This window comes from Polyodon spathula, chromosome 20 (assembly GCF_017654505.1).
Source record: "Polyodon spathula isolate WHYD16114869_AA chromosome 20, ASM1765450v1, whole genome shotgun sequence".
NCBI lineage: Eukaryota > Metazoa > Chordata > Actinopteri > Acipenseriformes > Polyodontidae > Polyodon > Polyodon spathula.
Genome location: NC_054553.1, coordinates 23125765 through 23141463, shown reverse-complemented (window position 1 = coordinate 23141463; position 15699 = coordinate 23125765). Strand labels below are relative to the sequence as shown.

The 15699-nt window shown below is 36.4% G+C and overlaps 1 protein-coding gene across 1 annotated transcript; it reads left to right on the top strand.

Annotated features, from left to right (window-relative positions):
• Positions 1-238: 238 nt before the first annotated feature.
• Positions 239-15087, top strand: LOC121295161 (ankyrin repeat domain-containing protein 40-like). Its single transcript, XM_041219554.1, has 5 exons — positions 239-816; positions 5992-6140; positions 8437-8946; positions 10266-10447; positions 12463-15087. Exons 1-5 carry the CDS (start codon positions 683-685, stop codon positions 12604-12606), a joined length of 1119 nt encoding a protein of 372 aa, XP_041075488.1. The 5' UTR covers positions 239-682; the 3' UTR covers positions 12607-15087.
• Positions 15088-15699: the final 612 nt, after the last annotated feature.

Below are 15699 nucleotides of genomic sequence, written 5' to 3'. Positions count from 1 at the left end.
TAAGATGGTGGGTGGGTGAGAACTGCAATAGCTGGAAATTACAAAAAGAAAATATAAATACCGGCACTGTGATTTGTAATTAGTAACATTTAAAGCCCGTTCCTTTAAAAAAAAAAAAAAAAAACTTTCCCAGCACTGACTACTTATATTATTTCAAAATGCAATATTAAATGCATATGTTTTTGTTCATGTGATTTTTAAAATATTTAATTTAATTAATTAATTTATTTGTGTTCCCATTCCTCACCCCCCGGTGTTTGACACGCATGCTGTTGCCTGTCCGGAAGTGTTGTGTTTTTTTTTGTTGTTGTTGTTGTTGTTTTTTAGGGTAGGAACTAAAACTGCAGCTCTCAGTTGTTACAGTTAAATCTACCCGCTGGGACGATTAGTGCTAGTTGACAAACACAGTAAAGTACAGTAAAGCAACAACTGCTTTATCGAGATACTATAGGTTGACATACTAAGATAGGCTTGTGTTGCATTAACTGACAATGAGCAGCTGCAACTGTAAGTTTAAAAAGGCTTTTTTCTAGGAAGTGCGCAATCAAGCTGATTTATTTTCGGTGGGCGAATATAAATTTCTAACTACATTTCCGATTCATTAGGCGCGGAGAAACGAAATTAAAATAACACCGTTTATTTCTGTTATTACTGAAGATACGGCTTGTATTTTGTTAATAAAATGACAAGCCCGTCAATCGATAAAGAATTGCAGGAGAGGTTGAGGGAAGCGTCTGCTATCGGCGATCTCGAAGAGGTGCAAACCTTAGTCCAGTCCGGAGTTCATGTCAATTCGCAAAATGAAATAAATGGATGGTAAGTTTGTTATCGTATTCCTTTATCTTCTCAGACCTAACCGTACTCCAATTAAGGATCTTAAAGTAGCAAAGCCAGAGAAACTATTATTATTATTATTATTATTATTATTATTATTATTATTATTATTATATGTGCTTGTAATGTAAAGCTAGTGATTTCGTGCGCTGCACTAATTTGATCATTTGACTGCGAGCTGTGAACGTGGAGAGTTATGCGAGGAGGCTAAGTACTCCCTCAGACGCAATGCTTTTACCCCCAGGTGCAATTTTATAAGCTGCTTGAGTCCTGATGTGCACTAGTCAGTTTTATTTTCCTTACACAAAAGCTGTGCACATTGAACACTGCAGTAACAGACTGCATGACTTTTGGTTGTACAGAAATTAAAGGTACCAGACCCATTGCCAAACTCACCCGTTTTTATTCCCCCCATGTTGGATAAGCCGAGGTTATGATAACATGTATTTGTTTTATTGTTAAGTTCAAGTTGATCCTTTGTTATATGCTTTCAATCGTATTACTTTAGTTTATAAAAATAAAAAAAGTAAAAAACATGGGAGTCAAACGTGAACACCGATGTCATCAAAATGTACCGAGTGGCGTCACATTGTCTGTTTTTCCTTAAGCAGCTCTTTGATACTCCTTTTGAGGCAGCAGTGGCTCTCATTACTTTTTTATTTGGACGCACACACACAGAGTTGTAGTCAAAAGTTTACATACCCCAATGGAAATTTTTAATTTCTAGAACTTGGTAAAAACATGACCCTAAACTTGGTGGAAATACCAAAAATGTCAAATTTCAGAGGGGTTCAATGACTACTGTTTCACAATATTTGGAAGAGTGGTCCCTAAGGTTCTTACAGCAATACTAACATTTTAGGACCTGCATCCCCTATAGGGTAAAGGGTTGGGCTGAAGTTCAAATAAAACTTGTCACTTACCTCTCGTCTGGCAGCTTTCCAAAAGTGAGTTAGGTGCTCCTGGTATTTTTTTTTTTCTCGAAAGCTCTGTTGATTACAATGTGTAACAAAATTTTTGAAATTATGAAAAGTGTTATTTCCTAATTGCTTATGCCTCAAAAGTATAGAAAATGTCTATTATTCCCCACAAACTTTGCTTTTGCGACCAGGACAGTGATATTTTGAAATTTACCTATTTCCAATGAGAAAACGGTCTTTTCATTCACATAAAGTCAGAAAAAAACAACATATGAATCCAAATTAACATGTATTTATACTAAAGTAATACAAAAATGACTACAAAAGATTTAGAAGTGAGTAGTTTTGAGATTTACGATTATACTGTAAATCATTTTCACGAATCAGCCCCCAAATGTAGTCTCCCATCATGTTCTCGTTATACTGTCCTTGGTAGCGGCATTCAAAATCCAGTATATCCTGGTGGAAGCGCTCGCATTGCTCCTCCGAGTACGCTCCCATGTTCTCCTTGAATTTATCAAGATGAGCATTAAGGATATGGACTTTGAGGGACATCCTACAGCCCGTTGTGCCGTAGTTCTTCACCAGAGTCTCAACCAGCGCCACATAGTTTTCGGCCTTGTGATTGCCCAGGAAGCCCCGAACCACTGCGACAAAGCTGTTCCAAGCCGCTTTCTTCTGACTAGTGAGCTTCTTGGGGAATTCATTGCACTCCAGGATCTCCTTTATCTGTGGTCTGACGAAGACACCGGCTTTGACCTTTGCCTCAGACAGCTTAGGGAAGAAGTCTTGAAGGTACTTGAAGGCTGCCGACTGCTTATCTACAGCTCTGACAAATTGTTTCATAAGGTCCAATTTGATGTGCAGTGGTGGCATCAGAACCTTCCGGGGATCCACCAGTGGCTCCCACTTGACGTTGTTCCTCCCCACAGAGAACTCGGTCCGCTGTGGCCAGTCCTGCCTGTGGTAGTGCGCCTTGGTGTCCCTGCTGTTCCAAAGGCAAAGATAGCAGGGAAACTTGGTAAAACCACCTTGGAGACCCATCAGGAATGCCACCATTGCAGCCTCTTGATGCCATCTCAGAAAAATGCAGATATGTATCCACTTAGGCAGCTGGAACTAAACTGAACTGGTGGGCTTAAGGCCCCTGTATTTATACTACTATTTATTACTGGAAAGTTCTAGAAAGTTCTAGAAGTTACTGCAAGTTTACTCAGCACTGAATCTATCTGGAATGTTCTGGAAAATTGGTAAATTTCAAAATATCACTGTCCTGGTCGCAAAAGCAAAGTTTGTGGGGAATAATAGCCATTTTCTATACTTTTGAGGCATAAGCAATTAGAAAATAACACTTACTACCCAGGAACCAAAAAAAAAAAAAAATTTGTTACACTGTGTTATGAGTCGAATGAGGTGCAACACATGATGGGAGCGTCTAAGTTGAGCCCAGGTCACAGCTCGAAGGGGAAATAAAAACAAACAAAAAATGACAGTCGGGCAAAGGCTGTGGTTGAGTTGGCATGGAATGACCCTGCTTCAATTTTATTTCCCTTAACTTTCTGTTTTAATATATTTCTTTGATGAATATATGTATTGGATCTCCTGAAATATATGTTCCACTGTTTCTTGTTCACCACAATTACTATATAACCCATTCTCATGGCTCCCAATCCTGTATAAATGATGATTAAATGCTGTATGTCCTAACCTTAGTCTATTAATATTAGTTTCCTCCTCCTTATTTTAACTTTCCCAATATGTTTGTATTTCCTGACTTTTGAAGGATTTAGAAAAAAATAATAATAAAATCTTCCCTTTCCACTGTTTTCCTGTTGTTCTTGAATGGCATGCACTGCAGACCTGCTCTTTGTTTCATCCACTACCCAGATTGTTAATTCAACTGAATATAAAATGAACAAAGGCTTGGGCTGGAACAGGCATTCAGGACTGGGTTTGAGTACCACTGGTCATGAACAAATAGGAGTTTTTAATTTCATGGACAACTTCAGGTTTACATGTGTTTATGGGAAAACATAATGTGGATGAGACTATGTACGTACAACATGTTTGTGTATATGAAAAAGACATTGAATTAATATTGAATACAAAACCTTACTCTGTACATAATTGTATTAACAGCACAACTGACCTTTCTAATTGGACATGCATATCTTTGGAAATCAACCTTTAGGGACAGTTATACACACTTAACAACTGGAAAATGTTTATACTCCAAACTATTAACATCCCTAGAAAAAGAAAAATACACCATCTTTCCTGGAAAACTAAAAACAAATGGTGTTTCTAGGCATTGAGTTCACCTAACTTATAGGCTTATTTTATGAACAAAGTCAAGGTCAAAGGGGCATTATGCGCACAAAATACCAACTTTGTGTAAATCATAGAGACGACATACTGCATATTAAAAAGATACAAAGGTTGTTTTTTTTTTACTTTATTCTGCTGCAGTGCTGTCATTTGTAATGTTGTGTAAGTTTCTATTTAATACTGACCCTTTAATTTCTTTTTATTATAGTTGAACTGACCAGTTTACCAAATACATTAATACAATAAATATACATTAAATCGCTGAAAATAAGTTTCAGACCTATTTGACCAACACCCTCTATGCCCAATGTGTTTCTAATTTTGAAGTTCTGCTGTGACTATGCTTTTATAGTTCTAGTAAAATAAAACCCACTGAGTAACTTGGTTTACTGGTCAGAAGCAATAAATTCGAATTATTTAAATGTTTTGTTTAATCCTGAGTTGCAGGACCGCTGTTCTTCTAAAATGATATTCAATGACCTACACAAGAACAAAGAAGCCCAATCTGTTTTAAACAGATCAAATATAACTCGTAAACTCTTGCCTGTCGGCATGGCTCCAAAACCAGGCCAAATTTTCGGACTGCTACATGTGGTCTCAACTATCTGGATAACCTGCTTCCAGGTGTTTGAACAGCTGCCTGTTCTTTAAAAAAATAAAACAAAGCGCACAGTAGTTTCAAGTCATACATTTTATGCCGCATTTATCAAGATGTTACATCCAAAATGCAATTTGCACCATTTGTTTGAGAAAGTAAATTAAGTGACAATGTTTGAAACAAGTGAAAACAGCCCAGGGTTAATTTCAGGTCTCAGAATTGCAACTTGCACCTCAATGTAAGGATGTTGCTCAGTCTTGACATTTTTTATCTCATAGTTTGGGCAAGATTTACAGTATTACCATAGAAGTAGTACAGATGTTAATTTAAGTGCACTACATTTCATTGTTGGGTTGCAACTCTTATAAGCTGCCACACTAAATGACATAAAATCCATTGCATAAAAAACCTTTATGCAACCATGGAATTGTTTTGTCGTCACAGTCGATGTTTGTGGTCCTTCTTTTGTTACAGACCTGTATTGTGGCTTTGTGCTATTTGAGAACGTCTGTAGAGGAATACTGCAGAGAGGACCTAACTGCAGTTCTTTTAAAATAATACATCAGAATGCATTTTAAAAGCAAAATAGGTTTCTGCCTGTACATGTTCTACACTAGATTCCAGACTAGCAGTCTAACTGTTGCAAAGTTGTAGTAGTGTATTGTAAACTACAAACAGTACATTACAGTCTCATACATCAGGTTCAATTCCCACCATTTGCACAAGGAAACACATTTACAAAAATGTTAAGAAACATGAGTTTATGGTTTATGTACAGCGTATATAGGTCTAGTTAGTAGATCACAAGGCATGTCACGTGACAACATACATTGCAGACTATAGGATATTACATTACTTGGCCATTCTTTTGCAATTTGAGCATTTTACTGCTGAAAGAATATAGCATTTATTTTTTACTTAAAAATGCTACGGGTGATAGGAGGTTTGCTGCCTAATCACGCAATATTTTTCAACCTCCTTTTGCTTCTGATCAAATGTGTTCAGGGCCCAGATATCCAATCTAAGGAAATTCCTATTGACTTTGGATACCAGTGTTGCTGCCCCATGCAATCACCCTAAATCATGGGGAAACCACTTGTATAAATTACCACAGTAATTTATTACAGTATTTTGTGAGCCCCTGTAAAATAAAAATTGAAAAGTAGTAAGTCTGGTTATGTTACTATTGTACAATATGTACCGTAACAAACCCAATTAATAAAGCAATGTTCTTTCTGTGGTATTTTGTGTTTTTTTTATTTTTATTGTCCCTTACCCCACTTGACTCCAGTATCCTTTTTTTTCATTCAGGACTTGTTTGCATTGGGCATGCAAACGAAATCACAGACACATAGTGTCCTATCTGTTAAGTGCAGGTGCTGACAAAGAAGTTTTTACTTCAAAAGGAGAGACAGCAGCCCAGCTGACTTCAAAACCTGATATCAGAAAACTTCTGGGAGGTAAGCCAAATCGTATCAATAAATCTCTTGACAAAAAAAGAAAAACAAAACCATAATTTGTGGTATCCAAGATTCTTTTCAAAAACAATTAATGGTTATTGCGTTCTTTCTCAATGTGTGACCAGTTATTTGTGTAAATCAAATAATTTAGCAAGAGTTACTGCTGAAATCCACACAGTTGTTTTTAAGATGGTAGTACAAATAGCCCATCGCAGATGCATGCAGCAGTAAAATAAAATCCAAGTGAAAGGCTTAGCAAAATGTATTATCTTACTAAACTACAGTGCCAAACATATCCGTAGCCTGTATTTTCTAATCATTACCTGTCACATTGCTGAGGTTTGCTGCAAGGTGTCTTCTGTATATCAGATAACCTGAGCTGCGATTATTGTTCTTCAAGCTGGAAAAACTAGATTGACATGATCTGAACATAGTAATTGTAGAGTGTTATAATATACTGAGCATCAAAAGAAACCATTCACTATTATAACACATTTATTTTGCGGAAGAAAAAAAAACAGCTTACTGTGGCTCACTGTCTTGGGTGCTCAAAGCCAGCAATTTCAAACCTGGCAAGATGGTATAACCAGACGTACTCTGTCAATGACAGGCCACGAACTGGGAAACCAAGAGTCGCAACACCTGTCCAAGATTGACAGATCATTTTGCAGCATCTTCTTGATGTCAATTGTTAATCTGCACAATAAAAAGTTACTGCACCTGCTCTAAAACAGAGTTTGTCATTTTTTGATCACATCTAGTGAATTTTATCCAAATATAAGTGATAAGTTTCTTTTGATGCTCAAATATAAGTGACATGATTCTTTTGATGCTCAGCATATAAAGACCTGCCATTTGATGCTGCTAAGCTGTAGTCGTGAAGATTGATCCACATTTTAAATGAGTTTAAATTCCCAAACTGAGAAGACTGACAGATACATTTGGAACACAAAGGGGACCATTTTAGTTATATGCACTGAAACCAGTGACAGATCGTAATGTCTACAATTTTCATACTATTTTTTGGAGGTGTGGTGGTCCAGTGGTTAGAGAAAGGGTCTTGTTACCAGGAGGTTCCCAGTTCAATCACAGCTCAGCTACTGACTCACTGTGTGTGACCCTGAGCAAGTCACTTAATCTCCTTTTGCTCTTGGATGAGATGTAAATACAAAGGTCCTATTGTAAGTGACTCTGCAGCAACAGTTGTGATACATAGTTCACCCCCTACTCTCTGTAAGTCTCATTGGATAAAAGCATCTGCTACAATAAGAATAACTAGGGTTGGGACGATAATTATTTTCTCTCACTAATATTATTTATCAGTTTCAGGTGTCCTACAGCAGTCGTACAGATAAATGATAATTCTGTAATAATAAAATTACTGAAATATTGTCGGAAATTGTAACTAGTATAGTAGGCCAGATTCTCCTACTACATGCAACATGAGATTGAAAAGCGCCTGAGAACCTGAGTTCTTCTTGCACTCAAAACATATGGTAAAGCTTTCCCTTCAGCAAAAGATGAAAAACCTAGCTTCCCTGATTTAATATCTACAACAGCAGGTATCTGCATACCATAGATCATCTTCTTTGCTTTCAAAAGATCAGAGTTGAGCTAATGCCTCTTGAAGCAGTTTTGTGTTCTTTAACGCACCTCTGAAAAAAGTGGATGGAGATTGTAGATGAGAAATATATTTATTTTTAACAGTGCAAACCAATCTGTGCCTACTGTTATTAGAAGTATTAGAGTTTAATAAGAAAATAGACAGCAAATGATATTTATGCAATCACAATGTTAAGGTTAACTTCATTTAAAAAAAAGTACAAACTAATTCTTGCAGAATTCATTAGTTCATGCTAAGTGATACAGTTTAACTTTTATTTTGTTGATAGAAAAAGCACTTATGGATGGTCTTGTATGGCTTTATATTGAAGTTTTAACATGTTCACTGGGTTTAAGAATTTAATGTTAAAATATAAGTAACGTAATTGATTTGCAGTGTGATACCTCAACAAAAGGCGCTGAGCCGATAAAGAACCTTGTAGAACACACTCGTGATTGTACTGTAGTTAAAATGGAAGGCTCTTTTTTTAATGCCTGCCCTATTACCATTAAAGATTGTACAGTATTTATTGAGATTACTCATGACTTCAAGGTAATGTTGCATTTTACTCTCAGTGCTAAAATTAGAGGTTAAGTTGCTCCCAGCTCCAAAACTGTATCTGGAGCGCTGGTTTTAAGTGTATAATATTGTATGCCATTTGTTCATTATTATTATTTTTTTTTTTACCCACAGTAGAAGAAACTGAAATAACAGAAACAAAGGAAACAGAGTTGCCAATCATTCCAAACTATCTAGCAAATCCCCCATTTCCTTATGTTAAGACTGAAACGACAGATATATCAGAACCCCACAACGCACCCCACAGCGGAACGACATGCATATCAGAAGAATCCGAGTATGACAGCCCTTCTTCCCCTGCGATATCCCCGGATCCGAGCCTCCACTCTGACACAGATGCACAAAGTGTGAGCACACACATACCTGTAGCTGCGCAGAACGGAGTCTCCCTGCTTCCACCAGGAGCCATGAACGGAACCTCCTCAGAACCTCACCATGAGTACGCACAGCAGCACATAACCCAGAACAGACCGTCTTTACTGGCCCCCAATGGGAATGCAAGTTCACCAGTCGCACCCACCAGACAACAGTCAGTACCTCAGCAGCTCAATAGCAATCCGATGGGGTCCATGCCAACGTTTCAGCCATTCTTCTTCACTGGGGCTTTTCCGATGAATATGCAAGGTAAAGGAAAACAAGCTCATGCACTCAGAGACCCTCGTGATTGGAATACTTAAAAGCAGATTGTATTTAATACCTAATGTACAGTATGTGCTATTGGTTTTAAGTTGGCTAATTTTAGTTTTCTGTAATGACTGTACAGCATAGCTGTAACTTGTGTGCTCCTACAAACGAGGTGATTTCAACTATTAAATGTTTTAAACAAATATCAATACATATATTACTTTGTAACTTAATGTCACCAGAACCCCACAATTGTATTACAACCATCTATATACAATCTTAAATGTCATTTATTAGTTAAAATGTATAGTATCCAAATAACTAAATAAGACAGGGAGCTGAAAATATCTATAACCTATGATCACATCCATGGCTTGTGTAAATACGAATTACCATTATTCATAGCAACAGCTCAATGACCAAATGATAATGAGAATAGCCCCTATAGTAATATCCAGGTAAACAAAAACATGACACATTTTAAGGGTTTGTGGAATGTTTGTTTTTGTGCGGCTACTGTAATGCAAAGAATGAGCTATATAGTATGGGGACTTGTTTGTTAAATAAAAATCAAGAACAAATGAATGGCGCTCTAAAAGCATGACTACATAGAAATAGAACATGGATAGAGCCTAATTGATTGCTTGTTTTGGTGTTTATTGGATGGTAGAAGCAGGGCTTGTACTGATAAGCTGCTGTTAATTTAATAAAACCCGCTTGTGCGCTGCTATGGAGAAATTGAAATACAGAGCGCTTTATAAATCTGTCAGCAGCCACTGCTGCACTGTTTAGTTGTAAATGGTTTAAAGCTGCAGTGATTGCTTACCTCATTCTTCCACGGGTTAGCCTTCTGTGCTCTCTGCTTTACCAGACCTTGATCAACTTTTGGGTACAGTTTGGATAAGTTTGTGCAGGGACACAGACTTCTGTAACCAGCTTTGCATTCTGTGATCCAAATAGGTATTCAGTATCTACTGATTGCAGCAGTACATCTTCAAGCTTTTAGAACTCAGGAAGCAGCTTTGAAAAGATACCTTTTAAGTTGTTGTTGGAATCCAGTTAGTTTTTCAGGCATCAACCTCTTATTATTGCCATGCTGCAATAGACACGGGTAGTATTAAGGTTAAGAGTAACTAACATGATCCCATCCCACGTGCTGATAATCAATAGAGATTGATTACCATAGGTTTTCAGTAGATGGTTTTTAATGCCTCGCTATAGATCAATATTTTTTATTGTACTGGCGGACCCTGTTAAGACACTGAAGTGTAAGTCTGTGTTCAGCAGTTTGTTTTCTGTTTTATAAATGTACATTTCAGAACTGGTGCTGAAAGTTAGAATCCAAGACCCTGCAGTAAAAGAGAACGACTTCATTGAAATTGAACTTGATCGTCAAGAACTGACCCTTCGAGCATTACTGCGAGTGTGCTGTCGAGAGCTTGGCGTTAGTGTTGACCACGTGGAGAAGATCCGAAAGTTACCAAACACAGTGTTGCGAAAGGTACGATCTAAAAACAGCCATTTATTTATTTACATATTTATTCATCCATCACAGATTTTAAACTGCATACAGTTAAGACGTCCTACAATACTGTTAAGTAGAATTGCCCACTGGAATACCTATTAGCTTTAGAGAGAAAGTAGTGGGGTTCTGAAAAATATAGTGGTACACGTCCCCATGTGTTGTTACAACTGTTTAAATAACATTCCTGTCATTTTTCTTTTCATTGTTAACATCCTGACAACTTTTTACACTCTGTTTTAAAAGATCTTTTCAAAATGGCTTCTGTAGTGCACTAGGGTTTGAGATCTGCCCTTTAAATCAATGATTCTCAACCCTGGTCCTGGGGACCAACCGTGTCTGCTGGTTTTCATTCCAAACTGAGCTCTCAATTACTTAAGCAGACCTTTAATTGAACTGGTAATTTGCTTAATTAGACCTTTTTAATTGTTTTCAGATATATAAAGCTGTATTTTATGGAACCTTGCTACTTACACATTAATTAGGCAAATTAATGTATTCATACCTCACCAGTAGAATTTGTCAGTGTCACAAGACTCAAAAACATCTTAGCCTTGGGGGTCCCTGAACGGCTCACCTGGTAAGTCATACAACCAGGTGAGTCATACAACCAGAGATCGGAAGTTCGAATCCAGGTTGTGCGAGGCAGCCAGCATCGCTGGGGGTTCCGTGGGGGTGCCGCATTGGCTTTTGTGCTCCCAGGGTTGGGGAAGTGGGATCCGGCTTAAGTTGTTTCTCTTCACCGGTCTGCAGCGACGCCTACAGGCCAGGCGCTGAGTGAGCTTGGGGGGCGGAGATTTGCTGGGCTGGACTTAAGACATCTGCTCCCAAGTTCCTGGGTAGAAAAAGACACTGATTCCCCTGTGGGCTCAGAGGATGCCCACTGAGCCTTGGGTCCCTGAGCTAATAATAATAATAATAATAATAATAATAATAATTGGGCAATCCCAAATTGGGAGAGAATCAGGAGTAGAATACTTATTTAATAATTTTAAATTTAAAAAAAGCATCTTAGCCTCACACCAAAAACAATATTAGTCTCTTTACAGGGCTAGAAAAAAATAAATCTCAACTGTCAGTTGAGATGGTCTGGGGTTAGGCTATTCATTTATAAAACTACACAGCTGCATTGTCCTGCATTGTTCCTACATGTTTTTAAAATGGACTCCATTTGAGCGACTGGCTTTTTAATAATAGATATATAGGGATTTCCACATTTAAAACATACAGAAAGTAAAGTAAGTGTAAAATCAGTGTAAAATACTGTTGACAGGATTTGAAATTAGCACAGGCCTGTAAGCTGTTCAGTCCATCAGCCACCAGATCAGAGTTCAGGGAATACATTAATTACAGTAGATTGCTCAGGTTCCTTTACAGTGAAATCTTCCATTAGGAAATCGTATTTTGTGGGAAGTGTTATTTGTAAATAGTTTCCCATCTGTATTATTAATCAAAAGTCTCCAGACATCTGTGAAAAGCATTCAGACAGTTTGCTAAACACTTAAAAAATATATAATTGGTATCCATCCTTAAATTCTATTTAGTGATCTGTAATACCTGAATTTGGTCAAACTGTTTGTTGTATAACTAAATAAAACTAAATAACACATTTTCTGCTAGATTGTGACTACGGGTCTACTTCAGTGTAATACTTGCACCTGTTACTCTTTGCATCCACTCCTAGTGAACTGAGCCACTGAGAAATTGCATAGTACTGCAATCTATATGAATATTGTAACCAGTGGCAAATCTAAATATGTCCGCTCTTTTAACTCCCCCAACCCCCCAAGCGGTTCGCTGACACATTAACATTACCACATACTGAACAGTGAAATGAAGTGCATGAAAAAACAGGTTTGTAAATCTTATGTCCACAGTATTAATGTTCGCCATTGTTGATGCAGTTTTTAGGAACTAGAGCAAATCCAAATGGAGTGATTCATTTTCTAGCCTTTTTCTTACTTTGTAGATTTTTTTTTTCTTTTTTTCTTCAGGACAAAGATGTTGCAAGACTACAGGACTTTCAGGAGCTGGAAGTCGTTGTCGAAAAAGCGGGAACCCTGTCTTTTTTAGGTGGACAAGCCTCCTTAACTGAGAGGCCTTGTTATAATAGGAAAGCTTCAAAGCTAACATATTAGCCTGCTACTGATCGATTTGTGCAAGTTACATTATTATGTGTTTTGGGGCTCTGTGAAAGGCAAACTTCAATTCTGTTTAAAACAGTTAATCCTGTGTTGTTTTCACTTCCCTGTTGGTTATCCGTTTATGCTAGCTTGTTACATTTCCAAAAGAGTGGTACTGCATTTTCTATCAGCTATCAGTGGATTATATTGTGTCCCCACCTCCCCATAATGGTGTCAGTCAACAGTATAAAACACTACAGATGCATTTTTAAATTAATACTTCACAGTTATGTGGTATTTAAAAAACTACAAGTTTGATGTATTGTTTAAAGGGTGTGGTGGATTACAAAAAATAATTTTTGAACAACTTGCAAACAGTCGGGTGGGGGGACAATACACAAGTGTCACGATACAATGCATATCACGATATGCAGGTCATGGTATGATATGTTATACAAGATGTGATGGTCCTGATGGGCTACTTGTGTGATGCATAATGAGATCAAATGATCATTTAATGATGGGACTATTTTGTTAAAAACATTTAAATGAGATGGGGAGGGTGTGTATTCATACGGACTATAAAACATTGTGAACTACAGTGAACTATCATATGCTTTTGGTATCACAGTACAAACAATACGTACCTCTGTTAAGAGCCGATATATCGTGTAGAAGGTTTCACAATTTATCGATACACAATGCATCACTACACACCTAGTAAACCAGTGACAGTACAAACACATTGACCTTTTGTAAAGTTTAGGTGAAATCCCTGAAAAGTGTCTGCTACTCCATTTGAGACTTTGTAAAATATTTAACCTTAAAAATATGTTAAACAAAAAAATAGATATTGGAATTGTTTTCTAAAAAGCACAAAAACAGTTTTGGTTGGAAAAATGTCCTAACAAATGGTATCAGCCCAAGAACTACCCTCTTATTTTGTATCTGCCTCTGCTTCGAAACACTCAAGAAACCCCCCTCATAAATCATATTTAGAGTTTCAAGGTTGCATAGCATCAAACACTATTTCAGTTACCTTTCCCCTTCAATTTGGTTATGTTTGAAATTATGCTGCATGGTTCTGAGTTCTGTGGCTCCAATACTGAGAGATTTTAGACTTTGAAAAAGTTTTTTTTAAAAGCTGTATTTCATAGTTTAAAGCAAATGTCACTCATATCAAATAGAGGAATTAACATCTTGATTTTAATATGTGAACAATGACACAATGCACTGGACTAATTTAAAGTTGCTGTGTTAATAAAATATATAGGGTTCTTGCATGTATAACAGGGTTATTTGCTGTCATATAACTACTGTAAGTATACTAAAAAGACATAAATATGTAGATAGACATGTTTGTCTTCCCTGCAGTAGGTGATTTTTAATTGTCAAACATAAAAAAATCTGCAAGTAAAACATATCCTAATCATGCACAGCATTTCTAGCAGAAGTTGAAAATAGAAACTGTTGTTTTTGTCCATCCTTTTACATAACATTATATATCTGTTCTACATTATTAAATGTGGTTATTTATGTGATTAAATGTGTGAAAGTGTTAGATGTTAAATGACAAAGTTGATCTGTGTTTAGATCAAAGTTTTCAGTTTTTTATTTGCAAATGTTAAAATCAAGAAGCCCTTTTACATTGCCAAGTGGTCCCTTGTGTCGTTACCCTGTGATATATATATACTAGATTTTTTTTTTATTGCTTTACTACTTTTTTTTTAAATTAATGAGTTACTAATGTTTTGGTCTTTACGCTGTGAGGTATCCACGAGAGAAGTGCCATGGCTCTAGAGCTTCTATTCTATAGAGGCGAGCATTCTCCAGTATGGCAGGTCGCTGACTGTTACACTGCTGCATTTTGACAGAATGGCAATTCTGTTACAAATGTCAAGGTGAGGCAACTTTATAGTGTGTTTACAAGTGGGTTTAAATGAAATAAATTTAATGTGGATTGAACGGGGATTTATTTTTTATTTTTATGAAAGTTACTTTTTAGATATTTTTAAGCAGAAAAGCACAATTATTTAAATACTGGTTAGCTGGTAAATTAGTGCTGTAGCTACCAATCATACAGCTTGTATTGCTACTCATGTATCAGTTTCTCAGGTTTAATATAGTTTATTTTGTGTTATTGCTAACTTTAATATTAAACAATAATGTTACAATAGCTGATTTCTTACCAAAATCTGAGTGTTATGGATTCCTGTGACTAATATACCTTTATATTTTACCTCGTAGCAAACACTTTAAGTAACACTGCTCGTTCTTCGGGTGAACACCAATCAATCAAAACACAGTAAAGGTGGTCTAAGAAAGATTCACGAACAGTACTACACTTGTTCAGATACTTCTTTTTTTATTGCATTTTGTCTAAACGAGAGCAACTGCATGGAATGTAGATTTAGAGGATAACATAGCTACATTTAACTTGTTCATCCACTGTGCATTTTAATTTGCTTAGTGTTTTACTTTAACTATATACAGTAAGTGCTTGTAATATGCTATATATATATATATATATATATATATATATATATATATATATATATATATATGTGTGTGTGTGTGTGTGTACAGATATACCACTATTACATGCATTTAGTGAAACCCTTTATTATTTGCCGGTAGTTTCAGTTGATTCTAAAAAAGATATTACTTAATATCGTCTTTATCCATTAAGTAACTCAAATAAAACTGCATAAGGTATAACCTGGTGGAAATACTACTACAGTAACTGCACTGTGACACGACAGTACATTCCAATTCTGTCAAGTGCAATTATTTGGAGGTATATAAAGGAAAAGTTGATAGTAGATATATTTGCCTAAGAGAGTTGTATAACGTAAGATGAGAACGAATAACAGTGTATCCATTTGTTTCTGTTAACTCTACTATATATACTATAATATATATATATATATATATATATATATATATATATATATATATATATATATATATATATATAATCTCGGTGCAAAGAGATCATTAACCCTTACTATTGAAATCCTAGGCTTTCCTACTAACAGGTATCTTCCAAGTAAGGTCTGAAATTAGGTTGGATTGTGTTTTGTGTCTTCCTTTTTGTGTTGACCCCTC

Bases quoted from the DNA above. Each gene is read 5' to 3' on its own strand.
- LOC121295161 (XM_041219554.1), top strand. From the start codon at position 683: ATGACAAGCCCGTCAATCGATAAAGAATTGCAGGAGAGGTTGAGGGAA. The intron at 6,141-8,436 runs GTAAGCCAAATC...TTTTACCCACAG, and splicing joins TATCAGAAAACTTCTGGGAG to TAGAAGAAACTGAAATAACA. The intron at 8,947-10,265 runs GTAAAGGAAAAC...TGTACATTTCAG, and splicing joins TTTTCCGATGAATATGCAAG to AACTGGTGCTGAAAGTTAGA.